At 54.5% G+C, this 20,838-nt stretch overlaps 1 protein-coding gene across 5 annotated transcripts in view; it reads right to left on the bottom strand.

Annotated features, from left to right (window-relative positions):
* Positions 1-19,559, bottom strand: part of TNRC18 (trinucleotide repeat containing 18) — an 84,954-nt gene extending 65,395 nt beyond the window's left edge. For 4 of the 5 annotated variants that reach the window (XM_028088549.2, XM_088016746.1, XM_088016744.1 and 1 more), the window contains exon 1: positions 16,796-17,061. In XM_028088549.2, coding sequence (XP_027944350.2) covers positions 16,796-16,982 — 187 coding nt within the window. In that variant the 5' untranslated portion in view covers positions 16,983-17,061. Of the gene's footprint in view, positions 1-16,795; positions 17,062-19,166 lie in introns of those variants that run through there. The other variant, XM_088016747.1, reaches the window with a different exon arrangement.
* Between the last annotated feature and the right edge of the window lie 1,279 nt (positions 19,560-20,838).

Genomic DNA, 20,838 nt, shown 5'->3' with positions numbered 1-20,838 from the left:
CACGTCACCAGGGTCTCCAGGAGGCTTTGTGAAGCCCCTCTCCCCACCCCAGCAAACCTGGTGCTCTTCTCAAGGTCTAGCTCCACACCCCTGCTGCTCCTCACACCCACCCCTGGGGACCCACTGGACTCTCCCTAGACTTGGCTGGAAATCCTCCAGCACAGCCCGAGGTGGGAGGGGTCTCGCTCCCTCCCACCCTGGGCTGAGTGCCAGGCCTGCCTCCACCCTGGTCCCAGGCTGCCCCCTGGTGGCTAGAGGTGCCACCTGCTCCAGACGCCTGGGAAGCTAACACCAGCGGCCCACAACACACATATGACCATCCTTCCCAAGAGTAACGGCGAACACGCCCCCAACACGGACAGGCACCCGGCCTCACGAGTGCTTAAGCCACTTCACTGCCACACGTGTCATTTATGGAATCTTCTTGCCGGCCTGACAACACCCAACAATCTCCAGTCACAGGGCACTGGGCTGGGAACAGAGCTGGACCCCGGAGCCCAGAAGTCGAGGCAGCCACGCGAGGGCCGCCAGGGCACCCGCCAGAGTGTTCCCACAAGTGCCCCGCTTGCTGTTCACAACAGACCAGGTAACTGGCCCCATAACCAACAGTGTCGGACGCATGCTCCGTGTCTGCGTGGACCCTACAGTAGCCACTGGCCACTTGTGGCCGAAGAGCACTTAAGTGTGGCTGGTGAGGAAACACATATTTAATTTTATTAAATTAATTTAGACTTCATTTAGCCACTGTCCATGAAGGACATGGGAAGGGAGGTGACAGAGGGGTCCCCAGGGACGACAGAAGACCAACCCCAGCTCCAGCGCCCACTTGCTCTGTGACTTTGGGCAGGTTTCTGAATTTCCCCAGGCTGCGTGAAGTGGATCACAGAGGAAAAGGTGATTTGTGAAATGCTTCTGTGAAGTGCCAGGCAATGCAGGGCTAACGTTTTTACTCCAGTTACAGGGACAAACCCTGGGGCTCAGAGAAGCAGAGCGACTGCTCAAGGTCAGGGTCTGAGAGGGACCGCTTCCTCTACGCAAATTCCATCTGCCCTTTCTTAAAATCAAATTTTATTTTTATTATTTTTCTTAAAGCTTTACTTTCTATTTACTTATTCATTTATTTGAGAGAGAGAGAGAGAGAGAGAGAGAGAGAGAGCACAGGCAGTTGGGAGAGGGAGAGAGAATCTGAAGCCGACTCTACGCTGAGCACAAGCCAGACACAGGCCTCGATCCACCGACTGTGAGGACCATGACCTGAGCTGAAACCAAGAGTCAGATGGTTCACTGACTGAGCCACCCAGGCACCCCTAAAATCAAATTTTAATTTAGAAACCAGACAGCTGGTGACTGCCCATTACAAAGGCCCTGACCACTACTGTATCACACACTTTTCAAATGGCCAATTGCACACAGTATGAATTTCACCTTGAACTGAAAAAAGAAACCACAGGTAAGCTCTGCTCTCCCCTCCAATGCCACACCGCAGTGTCCCCCACCAGGCCAGGCTGGCCGGTAGACCAGCCTCCCCGCCCTGGGCACCCCAATGCCCAGAGCGAGGCAGGCACCATGGGCAGAGCAGTCACCCATCCTGGCTCAACCTCCCACAGCCCTGGGAGCGTGGGAACCTTGTTACCCTCATTTTACGGACTGAGAAACTGAGGCTCAGAGGTTGTTGCCTGGGGGACTGCGTTGCTTAGGCAATGTTAGAAGCACACTGCCACCCCAAGCCCTCAGCTTGGGAATCCCACCATGGTGGGCCCTTAGCTCTAGCCAGCCACTGGGAGAGGGAAAAGTGAGGGAGGCCACCCCCTAGGAGGCACTTAGAAAGTGATCTTCTCCCTCTCTAGTGCCCAGTGCCCCAGGAGAGGGCAAGGGCACCCCGGGGTGGGAGTAGGGGCAAGAAAGGAGGCCCGGAGGCCCAGCTACAGGACAATGGGCCTCCTCCACTGCCTGGGGGAGGGGTTCAGGGTCCCTCTGGGAGCATCAGCAGCAGGGATCTGGGCAAGGTGACCCTAGCCCCCTTGTCTGTGCCCCTTCCTGCCCTCCCCAAACTGAGACCCACCAACAGCCCAGCCCCTCCCACCCCACATCCTGCCAGCCATGGACAAGAACCTCGGGAACACAGCAGGGAGCCAGGAGTTTGGGGGTGCTGGCCAGCCCGCTTTCAGCTATCGCCCTGACACCTGGAACACAGGAAGGGTTTCAGGAGTTGGCGGCCTCCAGGGCTGGCCAAGATCTTGAGAAGGCAGAACTCGAATCCAGACAAGGTCCGTCATGCCGTCTTGTCCATCCGTCCATCCGTCCATCCGTCCATCCGTCCCTCCCTCAACGCTTATGTAGGGCTCACTGTGTGCTAGGCGCTGCGGAACGAAGCCCACCCAGATGCATTTTGTAAGGGGCTGCGCTATCCCCATCTGCTGGCAGACCGCCCCCCCCCCGAATTAACAGTGAGGCTACCTCTGCTGGCCGGGGGCATCTTGCCTCTGTAACAGATGGAGTCCCTGGGGACCCTTCTAGAAGCTAACTATATAATGGGTACCTGAAGTCCTCACTGGTGGGAGTAGGGAGGGGTACTTGGTGAGATCAGGGTGGGTACAAAGGTTAAGTAAACAGTGAGGGACTTTATCACTGCAAATGGGCTGGGCTGGAACACGGTATAGCACAGCCCTGCAGGCTGCATGCACCCCAGGGCCTTTGCACCTCAGCCTGGAATCCATTCCTCCCTCCAGATATGGCAAGTTGTCTGTAAACTCCCATCTCTTAACACCTCAAGTAACACTTGAACAGTACAGCCTGCCCTAACCCTAACTTGTTGTTCTATTTATTTATTTTGTTAACCATGTTATTTTAGATTGCAACCCACCGCACCCCACCCTTTCTTGAATTATTTTTCTCCACAGTGCTTATCACCATTTATCAGACCAAATACACGTTAGTTCCTTCTTTATTGTAGCTCCTTGTTTATCGTCCCCCTCCACCCACTGGAACAGGAGTCGGCAAGCTTTTTCCCGAAAGGGCCAGATAATAAATCATTTGCGCACCATGGGCCTATTCTGCCTGCTGCAAGGAAAGCAGCCACGGACACCTCAACTGCTGCGTTTTGTTCCAATAAAACTTTATTTACAGAAACAGGAGGTGGGGCACCTGGGTGGCTCAGTCGGCTGAGCAGCTGACTCCTTGATTTCAGCCTAGGTCATGACCTCAGTGTGGTGAGATCAAGCCCCAGGTCAGGTCTGCCTCAGCACAGGGTCCACTTGAGATTCTTTCCCTCCCTCTGCCCCTCCCCGCCGCTAGCACTCTAAATAAAATAAATAGGATCTTTAAGGGAGAAAACAAACAGGAGGTGGACCTAATTTGGCCAGTTTTGTAGGCCCCTGAGTTACAATGTGGGTTTAGGTGACCCCTATACTGCACACAGTAGGTGCTCAATTAGTATTTATGGATAGGAGGGCTGGGCAAGGTCATGATCAGCTAGGGCTGAGGGAAGGAGAAGGGGGGGGCTTTCCTGGGACCAGACTTCCCAGCCAGCATAAGGCTTGCTAAAGGCTTCAAGGCTTTGCTTCATTCTGTCTCCCCACCCCCATCAACCCTGGCAGGGGGTGTGGGGGGGTTCTTAACCCTTTTGCAGATGAGGCATTGAGGCTCTGACTCCAAAACCTACACTCTTCCACTCAGCCACACCACCCAGACACTAGACCCTATTTTCCTATTTTCACTCCCCAAGGCCCCTCCCCCTAACCACAACAGAACAAATACATTGTCCCTTTCTACTTAAAAGGTTCTGGCCTCAGAAAGGAGCTGCATCCTTTACCGTGTCACCAAAGGCTATCAGAGCATCTCATCAGCATGATCAAATCAGGGTTATCACCCAGAAAAGAGCTCATTCCAGCCCAGAGCACCGACATGTGACTCAGGCGTTTCTATGACAGCAGCTGAAAATAGTGTGAGGACCCTCCGGATAAAATGACCTTCAGACTCCCACTGATCCCGAGACGCAGGGACTTCTGTAATATCTAAGCCAGAGAGTGGGTTAAAGCCTTCGCTGTATAAAGAGTCTTATCATTCAGTAAGAATCCCAAGCAAATCACCAACGACAGTAAATGGCTGAATCCAGTGAAAAATTTGTCGTTAGGATTACAAAGAAGTATTAAAACGGGATGATGTCATTTTCATCTGTCGAATGAGCACATTTGGGGTTTGGCTGTGGCGAGGGCGGGGGCGAGGTGGGAAGCAGCCCAGGGAGGGTGAGCAGAGGGCCAACCCTTCCCCAGCTTTTGGAAAGCAAATCAGCAGAAGAACTCTTCAGCCCGGAAAAGGCACAGACCCACTTTTGGGGGTCCCTCCCAAAGAAATCACCAGATGTACTTACTAAGATGCTCACTGCGGCCAAATTGATGGAGAGATTCAAGGCACTCCAATCCAAACCCCCACAGCAGAGAGAGAGAGAGAGAGAGAGAGAGAGAGAGAGAGAGAGTGTGTGTGTGTGTGTGTGTGTGTGTGCGCGCGCGCGCGCGTGTGTGAGCGCGCGCATACGAATGGAAAGCAGAGTCTCGGAGAGGTCTGTGCACCACCCATATTCCCAGTGTCGTCTTCGCAAGAGCCAAAAGGTGAGAGCCACCCAAGGATCCGCTGGATAAAGAGAATGTGGTCCATCCATACGACGGGATATGATTCAGCCTTAAAAAGAAAGGCAGCTCTTACGTGAGCTCCAATACGGATGAATCTTGAGGACGTTATGCTAAGTGAAATAAGCCAGACACAGAAAGACAAAAACCAAGACAAAAGTAGAATGCCTCTTTTTATGAAGCCCCTGGAGCAGCCAAGTTCATAGAGACAGAAAGTGGAAGGGCAGGTGCCAGGGGCTGGGGGAGGCGCCTGGGGAGTTATTGTTTAATGGGACAGGGTCTCAGTTTGGGATGATGGAAACGTCCTGGGGATGGACGGTGGGGGTGGTTGCACAGCAGTGTGATTATGTACTTAATACCACAGAACTGGACACCTAAACACGATAAAAATGGTAAATTTGTATGCACTTCACCAGTTAAAAAAGAAAAGAAACACAAAGGGTTGGGGCGCCTGGGTGGCTCAGTCGGTTAAGCGTCTGCCTTCGGCTCAGGTCATGACCCCAGGGTCCTGGGATCGAGTCCCACATCGGGCTCCCTGCTCAGCGGGGAGCCTGCTTCTCCCTCAGCTGCTCCCCCTGCTGTGCATGTTCGCTCTGACAAATGAATAAAATCTTAAAAAATAATACAATCTTTTAAAAGAGGGGTGCCTGGATGGCTCAGTCAGTTGAGCATCTGACTCTTGATTTTGGTTCAGGTCATTGTCTCAGGGTCGAGGGACTGGGCCCTGTGTTGGGCTCCACATTCAGAACAGTCTGCTTGAGATTCTCTCTCCCCCTCCCTCTGCCCCTCCACCCTGCTTGCTCTCGTCTTATCATCTAAAGATAAAAAAAAAAAAATGAGAAATGTCTATTCATCACAGGACACCATTACGAGAAAGAAAAGGTGAGCCACCACATGGAAACAGACCTGTGCATCATGTCACCAAGGAAGGGTTTGTATCCAGAATATATAAAGAACTCCTGCAAATCAGTAAGAGAAAGACAACAAAATGTAGAAATAGGCACCAGGAGGGTGGCAAATACGTCAAAATGGCCAGTGAAATGACTACCAACCTTTTTTGTTTTTTTAGATGATGATGATGATGATGATGATGATTTTTAGTAATCCCTACACCCAACATGGGGCTCAAACCCACAATCCCGACATTAAGAGTCACACGCTCCCGGCGCCCCAGTACTCAGCCTCTCAAACTAGGGAGGGAATGTGAATCGAAACTACTACGCCCCCACCAGAGGGGCTAACATCAACAAGGAAAGAGGGACAATATTAAATATTAATACACGTCTGCAGGAGGCATAAATTAGTACAACCACTCCGGAGAACAGTTTGGCAGAATGTGCAAACCTTTCTGACCCAGCCGTGCCCTCACGGGTATACACCCAAGGGCGAGGCCTAGAAACGCACATAGCCAGTCCAAATTTAAGAGTCTAACCACCAGTAATAGTCAAAATCCGAAAACAACCCAAATGTCCACCAACAGCTGGATAAACACATTGTGACATGCCATACAATGAACACCTCCAGCAAGAAGCAAGACAACCACCCGGACCAGGGCCACGGGAAGTCTCACAGCAAAACACACAAAAGACAATACACTGCACGCTTCCTCGTACTGCACATTAAGTGTGTGGGCAGACAGCTCAAATCTCTGGGGGTTGGATGGGGTCCCCTGGGGATAGGGAGGGGCCAGTGACCCAGGGTTATGTGGGGGGGGGGAGGTTGTGAAAAAAATAATAGAGCTGTATGTCTATGATCTGTGCTCCTTTCTCTGTGTATCTTAAACCCCGATAACAAATATCCGCAGAAGAAAGGTCAATGTGGGTGGAGAGCCCAATCTGAACCCTAACACAGTAAATATCACATTCCGAGTAATTTCTATGAACTCTCACACTGACAAAATCTGCACAAACTGAAGCAAGTAAATAAATTAAAATGAGCCAGGAAAGGAAAAAGGAAAGAAAAAGAAAAATTCCTACCAAGTACGTAGCTCTCCTCAACCCCTGGCTTTCCAGCAGAGAGCTCAGGCCTCGCTTCTAGAGCCCTTCTCTTCCCAGCTGTGTGGCCTTGAGGAGGTAACACAACCTCTCTGTGCCTTACTTTCCTCTACAGTAAAATTAAGGCATTGGGAAAGGAAAGAGGCCGTGACTGCAGCGCTCCCCCGCGCTGGACATAGGTTAGCAAGGCTGAGGGACAGAGCTCCAGGCTGGGGTTGTGGGCGGGGGGCTTACCCTGCATGTTCTTGGTGCTGTGGCTGAGCCACGGGGCCTGTGGCCACTGCCACTGTCCCCAGGCTCCCATCAGTGTGACAGGCAACTTTGAGTCCTGAGCTGCAGAGGTTCCCCCCAACCAAGCAGAGGCCTGGGAGCGGCAGGAGCCACCAGGCCAGATCAACTGGCTCCAGCCTGGCCTTGCCAGGAGGGGAGGAGTCCAGCTGGACCCGCCCTGGCCTCCCCTCCCCAGCCCGCCTCCCCTCCAGCTCCCCATACTACTAAGCTTTGTTCCTGCAGCTCTCTCTCTCTCAGCCAGGGCTACCAGGCCTCCCTCCCCTCCTGCTGGGAGCCAACCCTGACCCCCTCCCCCTCAAGGGGGTCAGATCCCAACAGGCATCCTTTCGCTCCCTGCCACCAGAGAAGGCCAATCCGGCTTTAACTCCAGGTTCACTTCCAGCCCCGAATAAGGGACCCCTGTGGCCTGGGACTTTGCCTGGCCCCAACCAGAAGCCGAGCCCACAAAGTAGGTACTCAAGTCTAAATACAGGGAATCCCGAAGCAGTCCAGGGCGGGTCAAGGCCTCAGCTGGGCCAGTGATATGCAAATGCATCCACCCCAGCCTGGCCCCAAGGCTCCAGACATTCTCCCTTCTGTAGCAATTACAAAGGACCTCCCCATTGATTTTCTCCTCCGCCTCACCGAAGTCTAAGGAGGGCCTTCTAGAAGCGCTGGGCCAAAAGCTAGGAAACCTGGGAGTGAATGGCAGGGACCAAGGAACGCGGCCACCCCTCCCAGGCACAGGAGCCAGGGGAAGGAGAGTGGGCTGGATCCCAGAAATGGGGACAACACAGACCTGTCATGACAAACCCTTTCCCATACGCCAGAACCTCACGAAAATGACAGCCATGTGGTTTACAATGGAGAGAAAACAAAACGAGACAGGAACGGAAAGGAGACAACCTCACATTTTGGAAGTGGGGAAATGGGGACCAGAGAGGTACACCTTGGCAGGGTGGGAAGCTAGGGAAATTGCAACCTAAACCTGGGCAGTGACGTTATCAAGAAAGAAGCAATTCCTGGGGCCCCTGGGTGGCTCAGTCAGTTGAGCGTCTTACTCTTGATTTAGGCTTAGGTCATGATCTCAGGGTCATGAGATCAGAGCCACGCTGTCAGGCTCCGTGCTGGGCGTGGAGCTGGCTCAAGATTCTCCATCTCTCTCCCTCTACCCCTCCCCCGCTCACCCACAAGAGCTTCCTCTCTCTCTAAAACAAATAAATAAAAATCTTTTTAAAAAAAAGAAAAGGAGGAGGGGCACCTGGGTGGCTCCGTCAGTTAAGTATCCACCTTCCGCTCAGGCTCAGGCTCAGGTCATGGTCCTGAGGTCCTGGGATCAAGCCTTGTGTCCTGCTCGCTGCTTAGCAGGAAGTCTGCTTCTCCCTCTCACTCTCCCTCTATGCTCGCTCTCTCTCAAATAAGTAATTTTTTTTAAAAAATTATTTAAAAAAGGGGCACCTGGGTGGCTCAGTCGTTAAGCGTCTGCCTTCGGCTCAGGTCATGATCCCAGGGTCCTGGGATCGAGCCCCACATCGGGCTCCCTGCTCGGCGGGAAGCCTGCTTCTCCCTCTCCCACTCCCCCTGCTTGTGTTCCCTCTCTCGCTATCTATCTCTCTCTCTCTCTGTCAAATAAATAAATAAATAAAATCTTTAAAAAAAAAGAAAATAGAAAAGTATAAGGAAAGTAGGTGATCAGTCTAGGAGATCCAATATCTAGCAAATAGGAGTACTAGAAAGAATGGCAAACGTGGTGGGAAGAAAATTATAAAATACTAATAGAATTAATATCAATTCCAAAAAATTATCAAAAAAAATTCATCTTGAAGGACCTCAGTTTCCAGATTGATATGGCCTATGGAGCACCAAACACAGCAAATGCAAAAGAACCCACAGTGAGGCACATCCATGCACAATTTCAGAACAACCATGATGAAAAGAAGAGTTAACAGTAACTACCAGGCTTACTTTGTGCCAAAGTTCGGGCTTTATGTACATAAGCCCATTTAGTCTTCATAGAAAAGGTAGGCACTATTCCTCATTTCACAAAAAACACAACTAAAGCATGTCTAAGACCACATGGTCAGTAAGCGGTAAAGCATGACTTTTAGTAGTTCTAAAAGATTTTAAGCATTTGGAATATAATTTTTTTTCAAAAGGCTCACAAACGAAGGTCAAGAATCCAAATAGCATCACACTCCAGTAACACTGGAATTTTAAAAGGTGATGTTGCAATTCCTTCAAATATTAGGAGGAAAGTATTTCCAAAATGCCAGTCAAGTACGAAGGTGGAATTAAAGGCATTCTCAGGCATACTAGGTCTCCAAAAACCTTGGCATCCATCTTTCACAGAAAGCTACTGTAGAATGTGCTCTACCAAAACAAGGAAGTAAGGCAGAAAAAAAGGAAGGGAGGGAGTCGGGAAACAGGAGGTCGAACCCAGCGGAGAGTAAAGGGAGCACGAAGGATAATGACTCTACAACAGGCCCAAGCACGAAGCAAACCAGACTAGAACAGGAAGATGAAAACTCTAGGAAGGAAATCTCCAAGAAAATAAGCAGCTCATACAGATCTGACTGTATGAAAAGTGTTGAATGAAATGAAAAGTGTTCTAAGAGACTGGAAGACAGAGATTCTAAGAAATCCCAGCAATTTTTTTAAAAAGGCAATGAATAACTCCAGGAAATAAAAAAGTGAATTTTATTATACTACTTGGCTCAAATGTGGACAATATTTACAAAGTCAAAGCCATAATGATAAACCTGGGTTTTTTTTTTGGTTTTGGGGTGTTTTTTTTTTAAGATTTATTTATTTGACAGAGAGAGAGAGAGAGACAGCAAGAGCGGGAACACAAGCAGGGGGAGTGAGAGAGGAAGAAGCCGGCTTCCTGCAGAGCAGGGAGCCCATGCGGGGCTCCATCGGGCTGGATCCCAGGACCCTGGGGCCACGAGCCGAAGGCAGACGCTTAATGACTGAGCGACCCAGGCGCCCCAACCTGGTTTTTTTTTTAAAGATTTTATTTATTTATTCATGAGAGACAGAGGCAGAGTCAGAGGGATAATCAGGCTCCCCGCAGAGCAGGGAGCCCGATGTGGGACTCGATCCCAGGACCCTGGGATCATGACCCAAGCCGAAGGCAGACGCTTAACCGACTGAGCCACCCAAGCATCCCAATTTGGTTTAAACACAACTGTACTTCACATATATTGGGAGGACAGGGAAAATAAACATGGTCGGGGGGAGGGGCGCACAGTGATTTAACAATAAAAGTAAACATTTACTAAGTGCTTATTATATCCCACATATTGTTCTAAATGTTTTTCATGTTATTCACTATTTAACCCTCACAACAATCTCATGAAGTAGATACTATTATTTTCCCTAATTTTACAGATGAGAGAACCAAGGTTCAGAGAAGTAAAGAAACTTGCCCACAGTCTCCCACTAATAAACGGGAGAGTCAGGACTCAAGACTCAAGACAGTCCATGCCAAGTCTTCATCTTCCACACAAGTCAAGAGAGAAAAATAACCAGCAACAGAAACAGGTTATTACCCAGAAATATGGATGAAAAGGCCACAAGAAATAGCCAAAAGATTTAAATTAGGGAATCAAGAATAAGGAAACAGGAAGCAGGGGATAGCTGGTTTTCTTCATAATCCTTGTAACAAACACCATTTGACTTTTAAAATGATGTGGAACTTTTACTCTTAAGGTTTATATTAAGCATAAAGCAGAACTGTACAGTTTCAAGGGGGGAACTTTATAGTAGGAAGAGTATTTCTCAATAAAACTTAAAAAAATAAGAGGAAAAAAGTTGTAAAATGCACAATTAGATGCTAACACACAACCACCAGAATGAATAGAAGCTAAAGAAACGGACAATCTCATACTAATGGCGAAGACACGGAGGCACCAGAATGCTCCCGCTAAGAATGAACAATGGTGTGACCACTGGAAGATTCACAACTGTTAAGGCTGAACCTACATACACACTGTGACCAAGCAATCTGCTCCTAGATACTACATCCAAAGAAGCGTGCACGTATGTGCACCAAAAGGCCATGTTCATAACCACACTATCCATAGCAAACACTGGCAACACTGACAGGCACGGATAAATTGTGCTGTTCTTATGTATAATACTCTACAACAACAAGAGATCAATTACTGTACATACCATAAGATGGATGAATCTCACCCACAAAATGTTGAGTGAGAGCAACCAGAAATAAAAGAGGGCTTGCTCTATGATTCCATTTATAGAAAGTTCAAAAATAGGTAAAACGAATCTAAGGTAGCAGAAATAAGAATGATATTGGAGGTGGGGCAGACAGTCACTAGGAGGAAACATGAGGGAGCCTTCTGGATTCTGGAAACATCCTGATCTAGTTACCATGGCTGTGTTCATTTTGTAAATATGCAATGTTCTCAACGCTCAAGACTGAATAAATATGCAATGTTCTAAACACTCACGATTGAAGCATTTTACAGTATATCTGTTACACACACACCAAAAAAAAGAAAAATGAAATTAAATTGATGGGTTCAGGTGGGAACCCCTGAGTCTCAGGCACGGAACAGGCCATATACACTATTCCAGAGGCCCCCGGAGAGGAATGGACTAGAACAAGAAATTAACTTGTTAGCTTGATGACTTGAGTCATCAGTTAATGATAACAGTCATTACAGCAAAATGACTTTTACTGTAAGTTTTGCGGAGGGCCGGGCCTATGCTACGCACCTAGCAGGCACTTACTCATTCAAACGTCACAAGAGCCGAACGAATTCAGTACCGCAAATGGCCCCATTTTATAGATGAGAAAATCAAGGCTTAGAGAATGATGGCACACCCAGGAAATGAGGGAGCAAGATGGAAGACTCCAGCAATCTAACCTCAGCCCCTAGGCCAACCTGCCTCCAGATGAAATAGTTCCTTACCCGGAGACTGCGGAGGAGAATCTTCAGCTAGCTCGTGAAGGCCCGTGAAGGGCCGAACATGCAAAATTGTGAGGGTGCATGGAAAGGGTGTTTTGTTCACTTTCACTAACTCATGAAGGAACTTCAGATACAGAGGGTGGGAGCATTTGTGGCCTGCAAAGGGGGCATGGAGCCTCGAAGTCCTCCAGAGTCAGATGCCAGGCCTCTGTGGGCCGCTGTGTGGTAAGGACCCCGGCCTGGGGGAGCCAGGACTGACCGCTGGCCAGGGCTCCCAGCAGCCCCTGGGGGAGGCCCAAGACCTGTCCGGACACCAGTTCCCATGGGTCCCCTCAAAAGCTGGGCTGGGAAGTCAAGGACAAAGTCAAGACAGTGATGGGACTGGAGTTGGGGTGGAAGACAGGGCTCTGTGAGACGGGAAGGGAGCTAAGTTTGCTCCACCCCAGAACAAAAGCAACCCAAGCTGGTCACATCCAAATCAAGGATGTTCAAAATCACCGCCCTCTCCCCAAATCTGTTCCTGCACATTCCTCCAAATCCAGCTTTTGTCTTCCTTCTCTGCCCCGCCACGTGGGTCTTAGCAGCCCAACCTCTGCAAGGCCCCCAACCCCGGCTGTCTCCAGCCTCCCTCCCTGGTCACTATCACCTCCCGAACCGCCTCCTCACCACTATCTACCAGACAGCCTCCAGCTGGCTGCCCAGACCAATTCTGTTAAAAACTTGGGAGGAAAGTTTGAAATAGCAGGATGACCTGCCCTATGACCTTCCCCAGGTCCAGCCGTTGTGAACACTCTCACCCTCTATGTCACTCCACGTCAGTGATTTATCGGTATCTCCCATCCATGTATAAATTACAGATACTACTTTTTCTCTTCCCGAGCCATTCCTGAGTCAGTCACGGCCATCGCATCCCCTGCCCCTAAACATGCCAGCGTTCTTACTTCCAAAGAGCAAGGACATTCTCTTCCAGAAGCCCGGTACAGTTATCAACTTCCTGAAACCTACTATTGATTTGATACTATCAGCTCATCTACAACCCATATTCCAATTTCATCAATTGCCCCGAGGATGTCCTTTAGAGCAATTTCTTCCCTGATCCAAGATCCAATCGCCGGCTGTACGATGCCTTTTGCTGTCACATTTTTTTTCTGCCTTTTAATCAGGAACAGTTCTTGGCCTTCCTTTGTCTTGTATGCCACGGACACTTTTTTTTTAAAGAGTCCAGGCCAGCTCCGTAAAATGTCCCTCACTTCGAATCACTTCCTCGATTTAAAACCCTCAACTGCCTTCTCATTCCTCAGCGTGAAATTCCAAGACCTCATTACTGGCCTTCGGGGACCTGCAGGGTCCCCCTCTTCTCCTCCCCCTGGCTCCTGTCACTACCTCACCACCCTGCTCCTAGAGCCCCTCACCCCTGGGAGCCCTTCACTCCAGCCCAAACAGACCCTGGGCGTTCTCTTTCCTTCACAGCCTGTATCTCTATTTAAAATGATTTCCTTCGCTGATTTGTGTGCTCACTGCCCGGCCCCCACACTAGGATGGGAGCTCCAGTGAGGGCAAAGATTTCTGTCTGGTCACTGCCGGATTCCCAGAGCCAGAGCAGTGCCTGGCACACAGGAGGCCCTTGGAAATGGTTTGCTGAGTAAATGAACAAGAGAGGAAGCCCTTTGGATTGACAGCCAAACAACCGCAGGCTCAGAGATCCAGGGGGCCGGGGGAGGCCCCTCCAGAGTCCAGAACCTCCCCCAGGCCTCTGCTGTGCCTCCGGCTAGAGGAGGAAGCACCCAGCAAATCTCCCTTATCTCTGGATCGCATTACTCCACCAGCCAGTCCCACGGATTAATCTCTTTAAATCAATCCCAGTAGGCCAACGGGCTGGATTCCAGAGATAGAGCTGACGGACCCTGGAGGAGGCCAGTGGCCCCCGATTGTCCACCGGCCAGTCCCAAGTACGAGGCCTCTCCTGCCCGATCCTTGGGTTCCACCCCCCATTCATGTATCTTCCAGGGCCCAGCCAGCCCCCGGAGTGGGGGCAGGGAGAATAAACATCCAAGTACAAAATCCTGCTAATAGGTCTTTAATTGCAGCCTGAGGAGGCCCTGAGTCCAGGCCTCCCAACCCCAAAGCGGAGAGGCAAGCCTACCAGGTGCTTGTCACTTGCTTGTCCATTTCACTGACTCCTGTGAACAGTTAAGGGCTCGCACTACAACAATACTCAAGGTTACGCAAAAGTAATGGCCAACCAAACCCCATTTACTCTTTATTTACCTCCTCCTCCTCTGCACAGCGAAGAGCGGAACCCCTCAGCCTGGGCGGCTGATGCAGAAAGGCATCTTCTAGACACCCTCCCTCACCACAACCCCTGGCCTCAGTCGCAGTCAGGGTCCCCCTCCAGCCCAGAGCTCTCCCAGAGTCTCCCGGAGGGCCAACTCCCTCTGCCTGCCTAGGAGGGCTGGATTCACAGGCACTCTCACCCACTCTGCCCAGCCAACTGGGAAGGGGTCCAGAGGTAACCTGGCCTCTCACTGCCTTGCTGTGCGACCCAGGGCACAAGGCTCAGCCTCTCCGGGCTTCCCAGAACAAAAACAAACAAAGATAGGGCTGATAAGGCTGGCCAGACCTAAGTTGCTGACAGCCAAGTAGGAGAAGCGCCTGAAAGAGAAAATTTAGCACCTGCACCCAGCAAAGAGAGAGGGGGAGGGGTGCTGGGTTGAGGAATTTGTAATCCACCCCGCCCAAGCAGTGAATGGAAAGCAGCTCCCTACCTCCCGGCTAATGGGATTAGCGCAGGGCTGGGCTCTCGGGGCGTTGGCCTAGGGTCCAGGGTCTCCCAGCGGCCACTCAAGGTGGGGGTAGCAAGGGGCAGCACCAGCCCCCTCCTGCCCTTCCCAGAGCCTGCCTGCCACTTCCTCCATGACCCCGGCTGCCAAGCACGCAGAAGTCAGGCAGCTCCTAAGGCAGGAGGCCCAGACGACAGGCCTCTGCAGCCACCTCCAGCTGGACTTCCTCCTCCTGCCTGCCTCAGCCTCCCCATCTACCTAATGGGTGTTAGGCGGTCTGCCCACTGCAGCTAAATTCAGCGGGGCCCTGGCTCGCTGCAGACAGGCCGAGGCACCTCTTCATAGGGGCTGTTTTTACTCCTGCTCATTAGGGCACTTGGCCTCTATCAGGCAGGAACCAGACTACAGATGGGGCGCCCCCTCCCAGGCTGGGGGAAGGCAGAAGGCCAGCGAAGGCCCTGCCAGCCACAAAGACCCAGGCTCTGACTTCCAGGCCGAAGAACGCTGTCCTCCACCCTGGCTCGGACGGAGTGACCGGGGGACCTCAAAAGATACGCAAACACAAAAATTACCGCGGCCTCTGGGGGCGCGCAAAAGGGGATGGCCCAAGCGGCGCTCCGTTCCCCAGGGCCGCCCCCGAGACCCCTCCTCTAGGATCCCGGCACCCCCTCCCTCGCCCACAGCGCACCATCTGAGGGAAAACCGTAGCCTGGGTCACGGCCCCCTGGGCGGAATGCGGCCGCAGCTCCTGGGGGGACGCACGCGCGCCCCGAGGCCAAGACCCAGTCCTCGCAACCCCCGCGGGCGGGGAAGTCTGCGCTCGCCGCCCCGCGTGTGCCCCTCCCCTGCCCAGCGCTTCACAAAGGCCCTTTGTCCCGCCGAGCCCCGGGACTCCGGTTCCTGAAAAGTTCCATGAGAAAAATCAAAAGAGAGAGGCAAAACCGGGCGAGCACGGCCTCGCTCGAGTGGGCGCGATCGGTGGGACAGGGCCAGGGAGGCCGGAGGTCTCCTTTCCAAGGCCGAGGGGCACGTCGGCGGCTCCCCGAGAAATCGCGAGAGTCCCAGCCAGACTACACTCTGGAGTGGGAGAGGTGGATTTTTTTTTTTTTTTTCTTTTTCTTCTTTAAGTGAAGTGTAGGACGCCAAGCGAAGAAGCTGGAGGCGGCCGGGGAGGAGGGACCGGGTGTCCTTCGGCGGCAGGTCTGGAGGTCCCCTGTCTCCCTTCCCACCCTGCCCGACTGGAGCGGCCGCGGCCCGCCCAGGACAAGCTTCTCCCGCCCGGGTGCCGTCCCTAGCGAGCCTGAGCGGCCCCTCTCGGGAAACGACAGGAGCCTCCGGGCCCTCTCTTGGCCACCTCCTCTCGCAGTTCCATGTCAGACCCAAGGTTTTCCCTCCTCCGGTCGGGGCCGGCCAGATCCGCTCCCACGCTGCTTCCTTCCCCTAACTCTGGGGTGGCGGCGGCCCAGCTTCTGCGTCCCACCGCGCCGCGCGCCCACCTGCCCTCCTGCCCGCCGTTGAACACGGGGCTCCTGGGGCCGGGACTGCTGTGCGCCTGCCGAGGTGCGCGTCCTGGGACAGCCGCTCTCCTCCCGCGGGCCGAGGGGGACCCCGGGGGACGCCGCCCGCGGGCCGGAGGCCGAGATCGCCGTCCTCCCCACAGCCTCAGGCGCTGGGGCTGCCCGGAGACCCCGCGCGGTGCGAGTGGAGAAGCTAGGAACGGAACCGCGGCCCACGGGCGCCGGGCAAGGGCGTTTGCCAAGAAAAGGTTTCGAGCTCGGGGAACGGGTGTCTCAGAGAGTGTGGAGCTGGCTTATTCTTTTCTTGCCCAGATTTTGAAAACCCCAACCTGAGCTGGAGCCGCAGGGACCCTGGGATTGGAATCGCCCATGGTGGCTCCGATTTCAGCAGACGCGTGTGCTCTGGGAAGGCACCCGCGCACCGGGGAAGGCCGCCGAGCCGCGCACCCCCGCTCCGCCGGATCCTTGGGACTGGCCTCTGTCCCGGGCCCGGGGGTCTCCCCGCCCTGGGAGCTGAGCCTGCCCGCACTCCCGTGGACCCGCCGAGGGCAAGGGGAGGTGCCGCGTCCCTGCCGAAAACGCCCAGGAACAGGCCGAGTAGTTTTTCCCCCCAGCCTCCCTCCTCAGGATCCCGGGCGGACCGGAGGGGGGGCGGCCACGGCGCAGGGCACTTACCCGGGTGCGGGTGGAGATTGAGGCCGGCCATGTACTTCCCGGGCGGCAGCGGGCCGGGCAAGCCAGAAGCGGGCAGGCGTCCGGCCGCAGCGGTGCCCACGCGGTGGCTGTCCATAGCCAGGCCGGACAGCAGCGGCGGCGGGGGGCCGTGCACGGACCGCGGGGGCCCGAAGTCTCGGCCATCCATCCTCCGCGGGAGTGCCGCAGCCAGCCCCCCACCCGGCCCGCGGGCCTCGCTCAGTGGGACCTAAAAGTTCGGCCTCCGCGTAGTCCCAGAGTCCTCGGGCGGCGGGGGCTCCGCGGCGTGCATGGCGGCGGCGGCCAGCGGGGCTTGCGCTCGGCTGCGGGCCCGCGGCCCGGGGCGCACAGGCGGCCGGCGGTGGGGCCCCTCCGGGCGGCCAGGCGGAGCTGCGCGAGGCGGCGCACACGGCGTCTTGGCGGGGAGAGGAGACGGGCCGCGGAAGAAACAGGCGGGGGGGAGGAAAAAGGAGGGGGGGGAAAAACAAAGTTTCAGAAAGTCGTCTTGCCGTTCGGGGTTGGGGACTGCGTATCGGGTGGCCAGAAATGAAATCGGGGGTAACCCCTTTTCCATAAAAAGTAAAAATCCATGTTCCTTCCTCTGGCGGCTTCAGGCTCCCCGGGGACCCGGCTCGGCAAGTGGCCGGTGGCGCGCTGAGCCCCAGCCCAGACTGGCTCGGCGGCTTACGGGTCCTCCCGAAACTGGGAAAGGCCCCTCAGCCGCGCCCGGGCTGCATAAATACAAAACCTCCCAAGTGGGATTGATTCCTGGGCGTCACATGCTCCGGGGTTTCAAACCGTGAAACCTTTCCATGAGCAGTTCGAAATGTCTCCCTAAACACTGTGTCACTATCTGATCCGGAAAGTTTAATATTTAACCTTTTTGGCCTGCCTTTTTTGAGTCTGCTTTCCCTAAGCTCGCCCTGAGCCGCCAATTAGTGTTTTGTTTTGGTTTGGCTTTTTTCGGGAGAAAGGGTGCAAAGACGGTTTATTATTTTTAAAGAGACTCCGTGCCTCCTCCCGCCGCCCCCCTCGGGCCGCTGTGAGTCGCAGAGTCTGAGTCCGAGGACCCGAGACGTGGCATTCTCGCCCGAGAACTGGAAAGAATCCTTCAAAACAAGCTTTGGTTTCATTTTCCAACGCCTTGGCCTGGGAATCCTGCGGCCCGAGGACGTGGCCTGACGCAGGGGATTTGGGGGGAGGGGGGCGGTCAGAGGGGAAGCAAGGGGCTCCAGGGTCTTGCTCCTACCCTAGCTTCGCCCCCCCAACCCAAAAATAACCTACAAAGAAAACCTTCGCAGCGCGGGCCGACCAAGGGGCGCCTCCCCCAGCGTTGGGCAAATCCCCCTGTAGTTTCAGTTTAAAGCTGTTTGTTTAAAAGATTTGTCGTTTGCCGATTCCCATGGGGGCGGGAGGGAGTCTTGGAGCCAACCCTGCCCTCGCTCTCCGTCTGCCCGCAGCAGCTCGGATTCCTGATTCCGGGAGGCCCGGGCGCTCCTAGAGCCGCCGATCCACGCCAAAGCCACCGGCTCCGGGTGCCCGCCCTGCGCCCCACGACCGGCGCCCAGCCCCCCGAGCTGCAGACCCCCTCAGCCGCAAACCCCCCGGCCTCCTTCTCCAGCCTCCCTCCCCAACTTTGCTAAGGGTGCTTATTTTAACCCGGTTTTGGTTACAGACACCCCCTTCCCTCCCTCCCTCGCTCACTCCCATCAGGCTCTGGTTACCAGATCCGCGTTTACTTTGGAAAAATCTAAGATCGCCACATCCGAGGATACATGTCTTAAGGAGGCGATGAGCTTTCCGTGATTTTTTTTTTTAATGTTCTTTGTGTAGCTTTTTAAAAGCTAGAGCTTCAGAGCATACCCCCGACGCCCCACTTTGGGGAAGTCGAGGTGAAGGCCCCCGGAACACCCTCGCTCTGGTAGAGAAGCTGGCTCGGCCATCTGCGGGCTCCGCTGCGTTCTCTCTACTTTTCTCCCCCTCTTAAATGCCGTTAAAATGGCTGAATTCCGGCTTTTAATTAAAAACAGCCTATAATCGAAAACGTCTCGGCGTCCCTGGCTCCCCCGCCGCCTGCCGGGAACCGAGAAGGGAACCGACGCCCCTCAGCCCGGCTGGGCGGGCTGGAGCTGGGCTGAGGGCTCAGGTGGGCGCCCGAGGCACCATGGCCCGCCCCCACCCTTCCCAGGGCGCCCCCACCTCCCCGACGCCGGTCCCCGATCCAGCTCTTGGGGACCGGAGGGCTGCGGGGATCCCCCCCTGCACCCCGAAGGGGAGGGGGTGGGGGGTCAGCTGGAGAAGTTTGGAGACCGTCGCGCCCGGCCAGGGACGGACCGGCGGCCGGGCGGCGTACCTGGCGCGGCGGGGCTCCCGGCTCCGGGCTCCGGTGACGGCGACTCCGGTGGTGGCCCCGGCTCCCGGCGCGGCTAGGCGCCCGTGCTGCCCGCCATCCCGCCGCTGCTGCTCCCCTTCGCCACCCGCAGCCGCCTCACACTTTTTGCCCGCCTTTCCTTTTTTTGGTAGAAAACCGCTCCCCGGGCCGAGCGCTCGGCGCGCCAACTCCTCCGCCCTCCCGCGGCCCGGCTCCCGCAGCCCCCGGAAAAGCCAGCTTTCCTCCCGCCGAGCTCCCCGCTTTTTAATAAAATCCAGGTAGCGCCGGTTTAAAGAATCCCAAATCTCCATATACAGCCCGGGATTGGAAAAGGTACATTACACAACCCCCCTTTCAAGTTCCTCTCGCTGGATCTAAAAAAAAAAAAAAAAAAAAAAAAAAAAAAAAAAAAGCCAGCGGGAGGGGGGAGGGGGCGGTTGGGGGAGGGGAGTACTCTCCAGCGAAGAAACACGCATTGTTCCCGGGCGCCCGCCTCCCCCCCCCAGGCCGGCCCCCGGCCTCCATCCATTGGCCCCGCGCACCGCCAATCACGCGCATGTAAACACCTTGGCCCTCGGCCATTCCTATAAAACCAATTACCGACCGAGGGGCTCCAGCAGTTTCCAGGCTCCCCACGGCGGGGCTGAATGATCAAAACTGGTGGTGAGAATTTTTCCCGGCCGTTTCTAGGCAGCCCTCCCCCTCCACCAGCTCGGACCCCCCCCTTTTCCTCCCTCTCCTCCCTTTTCCTACCCCCTCCCCCGGCGTCTAGGCTGAGTGATCAAAATAGAGGAAGATGGTTGTCGCCGCAATCCAGGGCTTTGCAAGGCGCGGTTTAATGGGCCGCCTGTCAGCTTCCTGCTCGCAGGAGGAGGTGACAAGCCGAGCGAGCCGGGAAGGGCCTGGAGCCCGGCGGGCTGCACCCCGCGCCCGGGCCCGGGCCCCCTACCTCTCCTGGGGTGCGCCTTTTAGAACGCGCGCTGGAGACGCCAAAACAGACAAGGGCTGCTTTTTCCCTTTTTAACTCCCTCTTTTAAAACAAAGCAGCGATTCATTCCTTTTCCCCCAGCAAGCGCGGTTGGGTGGGATGGGCAGGCGTTGAAGGCCCTTTTCCTAGCCTCGGCCTGCGGGTCCCTCCCTGAAACGCGGTGTCAGATGGTTACTGATTAATATTTTGGAGAGGCAGCGGCGGCGGGTAGCGGGTGAGTCTCTAATCTTCTAAAAGGGGTTCCTATAGAAACGCGGGCCAGGGCGCGCCCCTCGCTCGGCCCCGGCCGGGGCTGTGGCGCTTTGCACCGCGCGCCCTTCCCCAAAGCTTTTCTTTGCGTGGGCGCTCCCCTCCTCTTGCCCCCCCCAAAAAAAAATCAGAGCAGAAAAAAAGGATTAGATCGGCTGAGCGCGAACTGACTCCCTCTCGATTCTGACATTTCAGCCTATTAGCATTTCTCCACGGGGCCTTCTGAAACCTATTAAAGTGTAATATTAAAAACCTCTTGGCTGGGGGCCTCTCTCGCCTTCCATCCGCCGCGCCCCCTCCAGGGAGGGCGAGACCGGGAAAAAAAAAAAAAATCTGTTGAGCTCAGAGGAAGCAGAAGCCAAGCCCAAAAAGTGCTTGGCTGGCCGCGGCGGCCGGAGGGGGAGGGGAGCCCCAATC

The sequence above is a fragment of the Eumetopias jubatus genome, unplaced genomic scaffold (assembly GCF_037043125.1).
Source record: "Eumetopias jubatus isolate StellerSeaLion01/CBP00866 unplaced genomic scaffold, mEumJub1_p1.0 scaffold_12, whole genome shotgun sequence".
NCBI lineage: Eukaryota > Metazoa > Chordata > Mammalia > Carnivora > Otariidae > Eumetopias > Eumetopias jubatus.
This window is presented reverse-complemented; position numbering and strand designations above follow the sequence as displayed.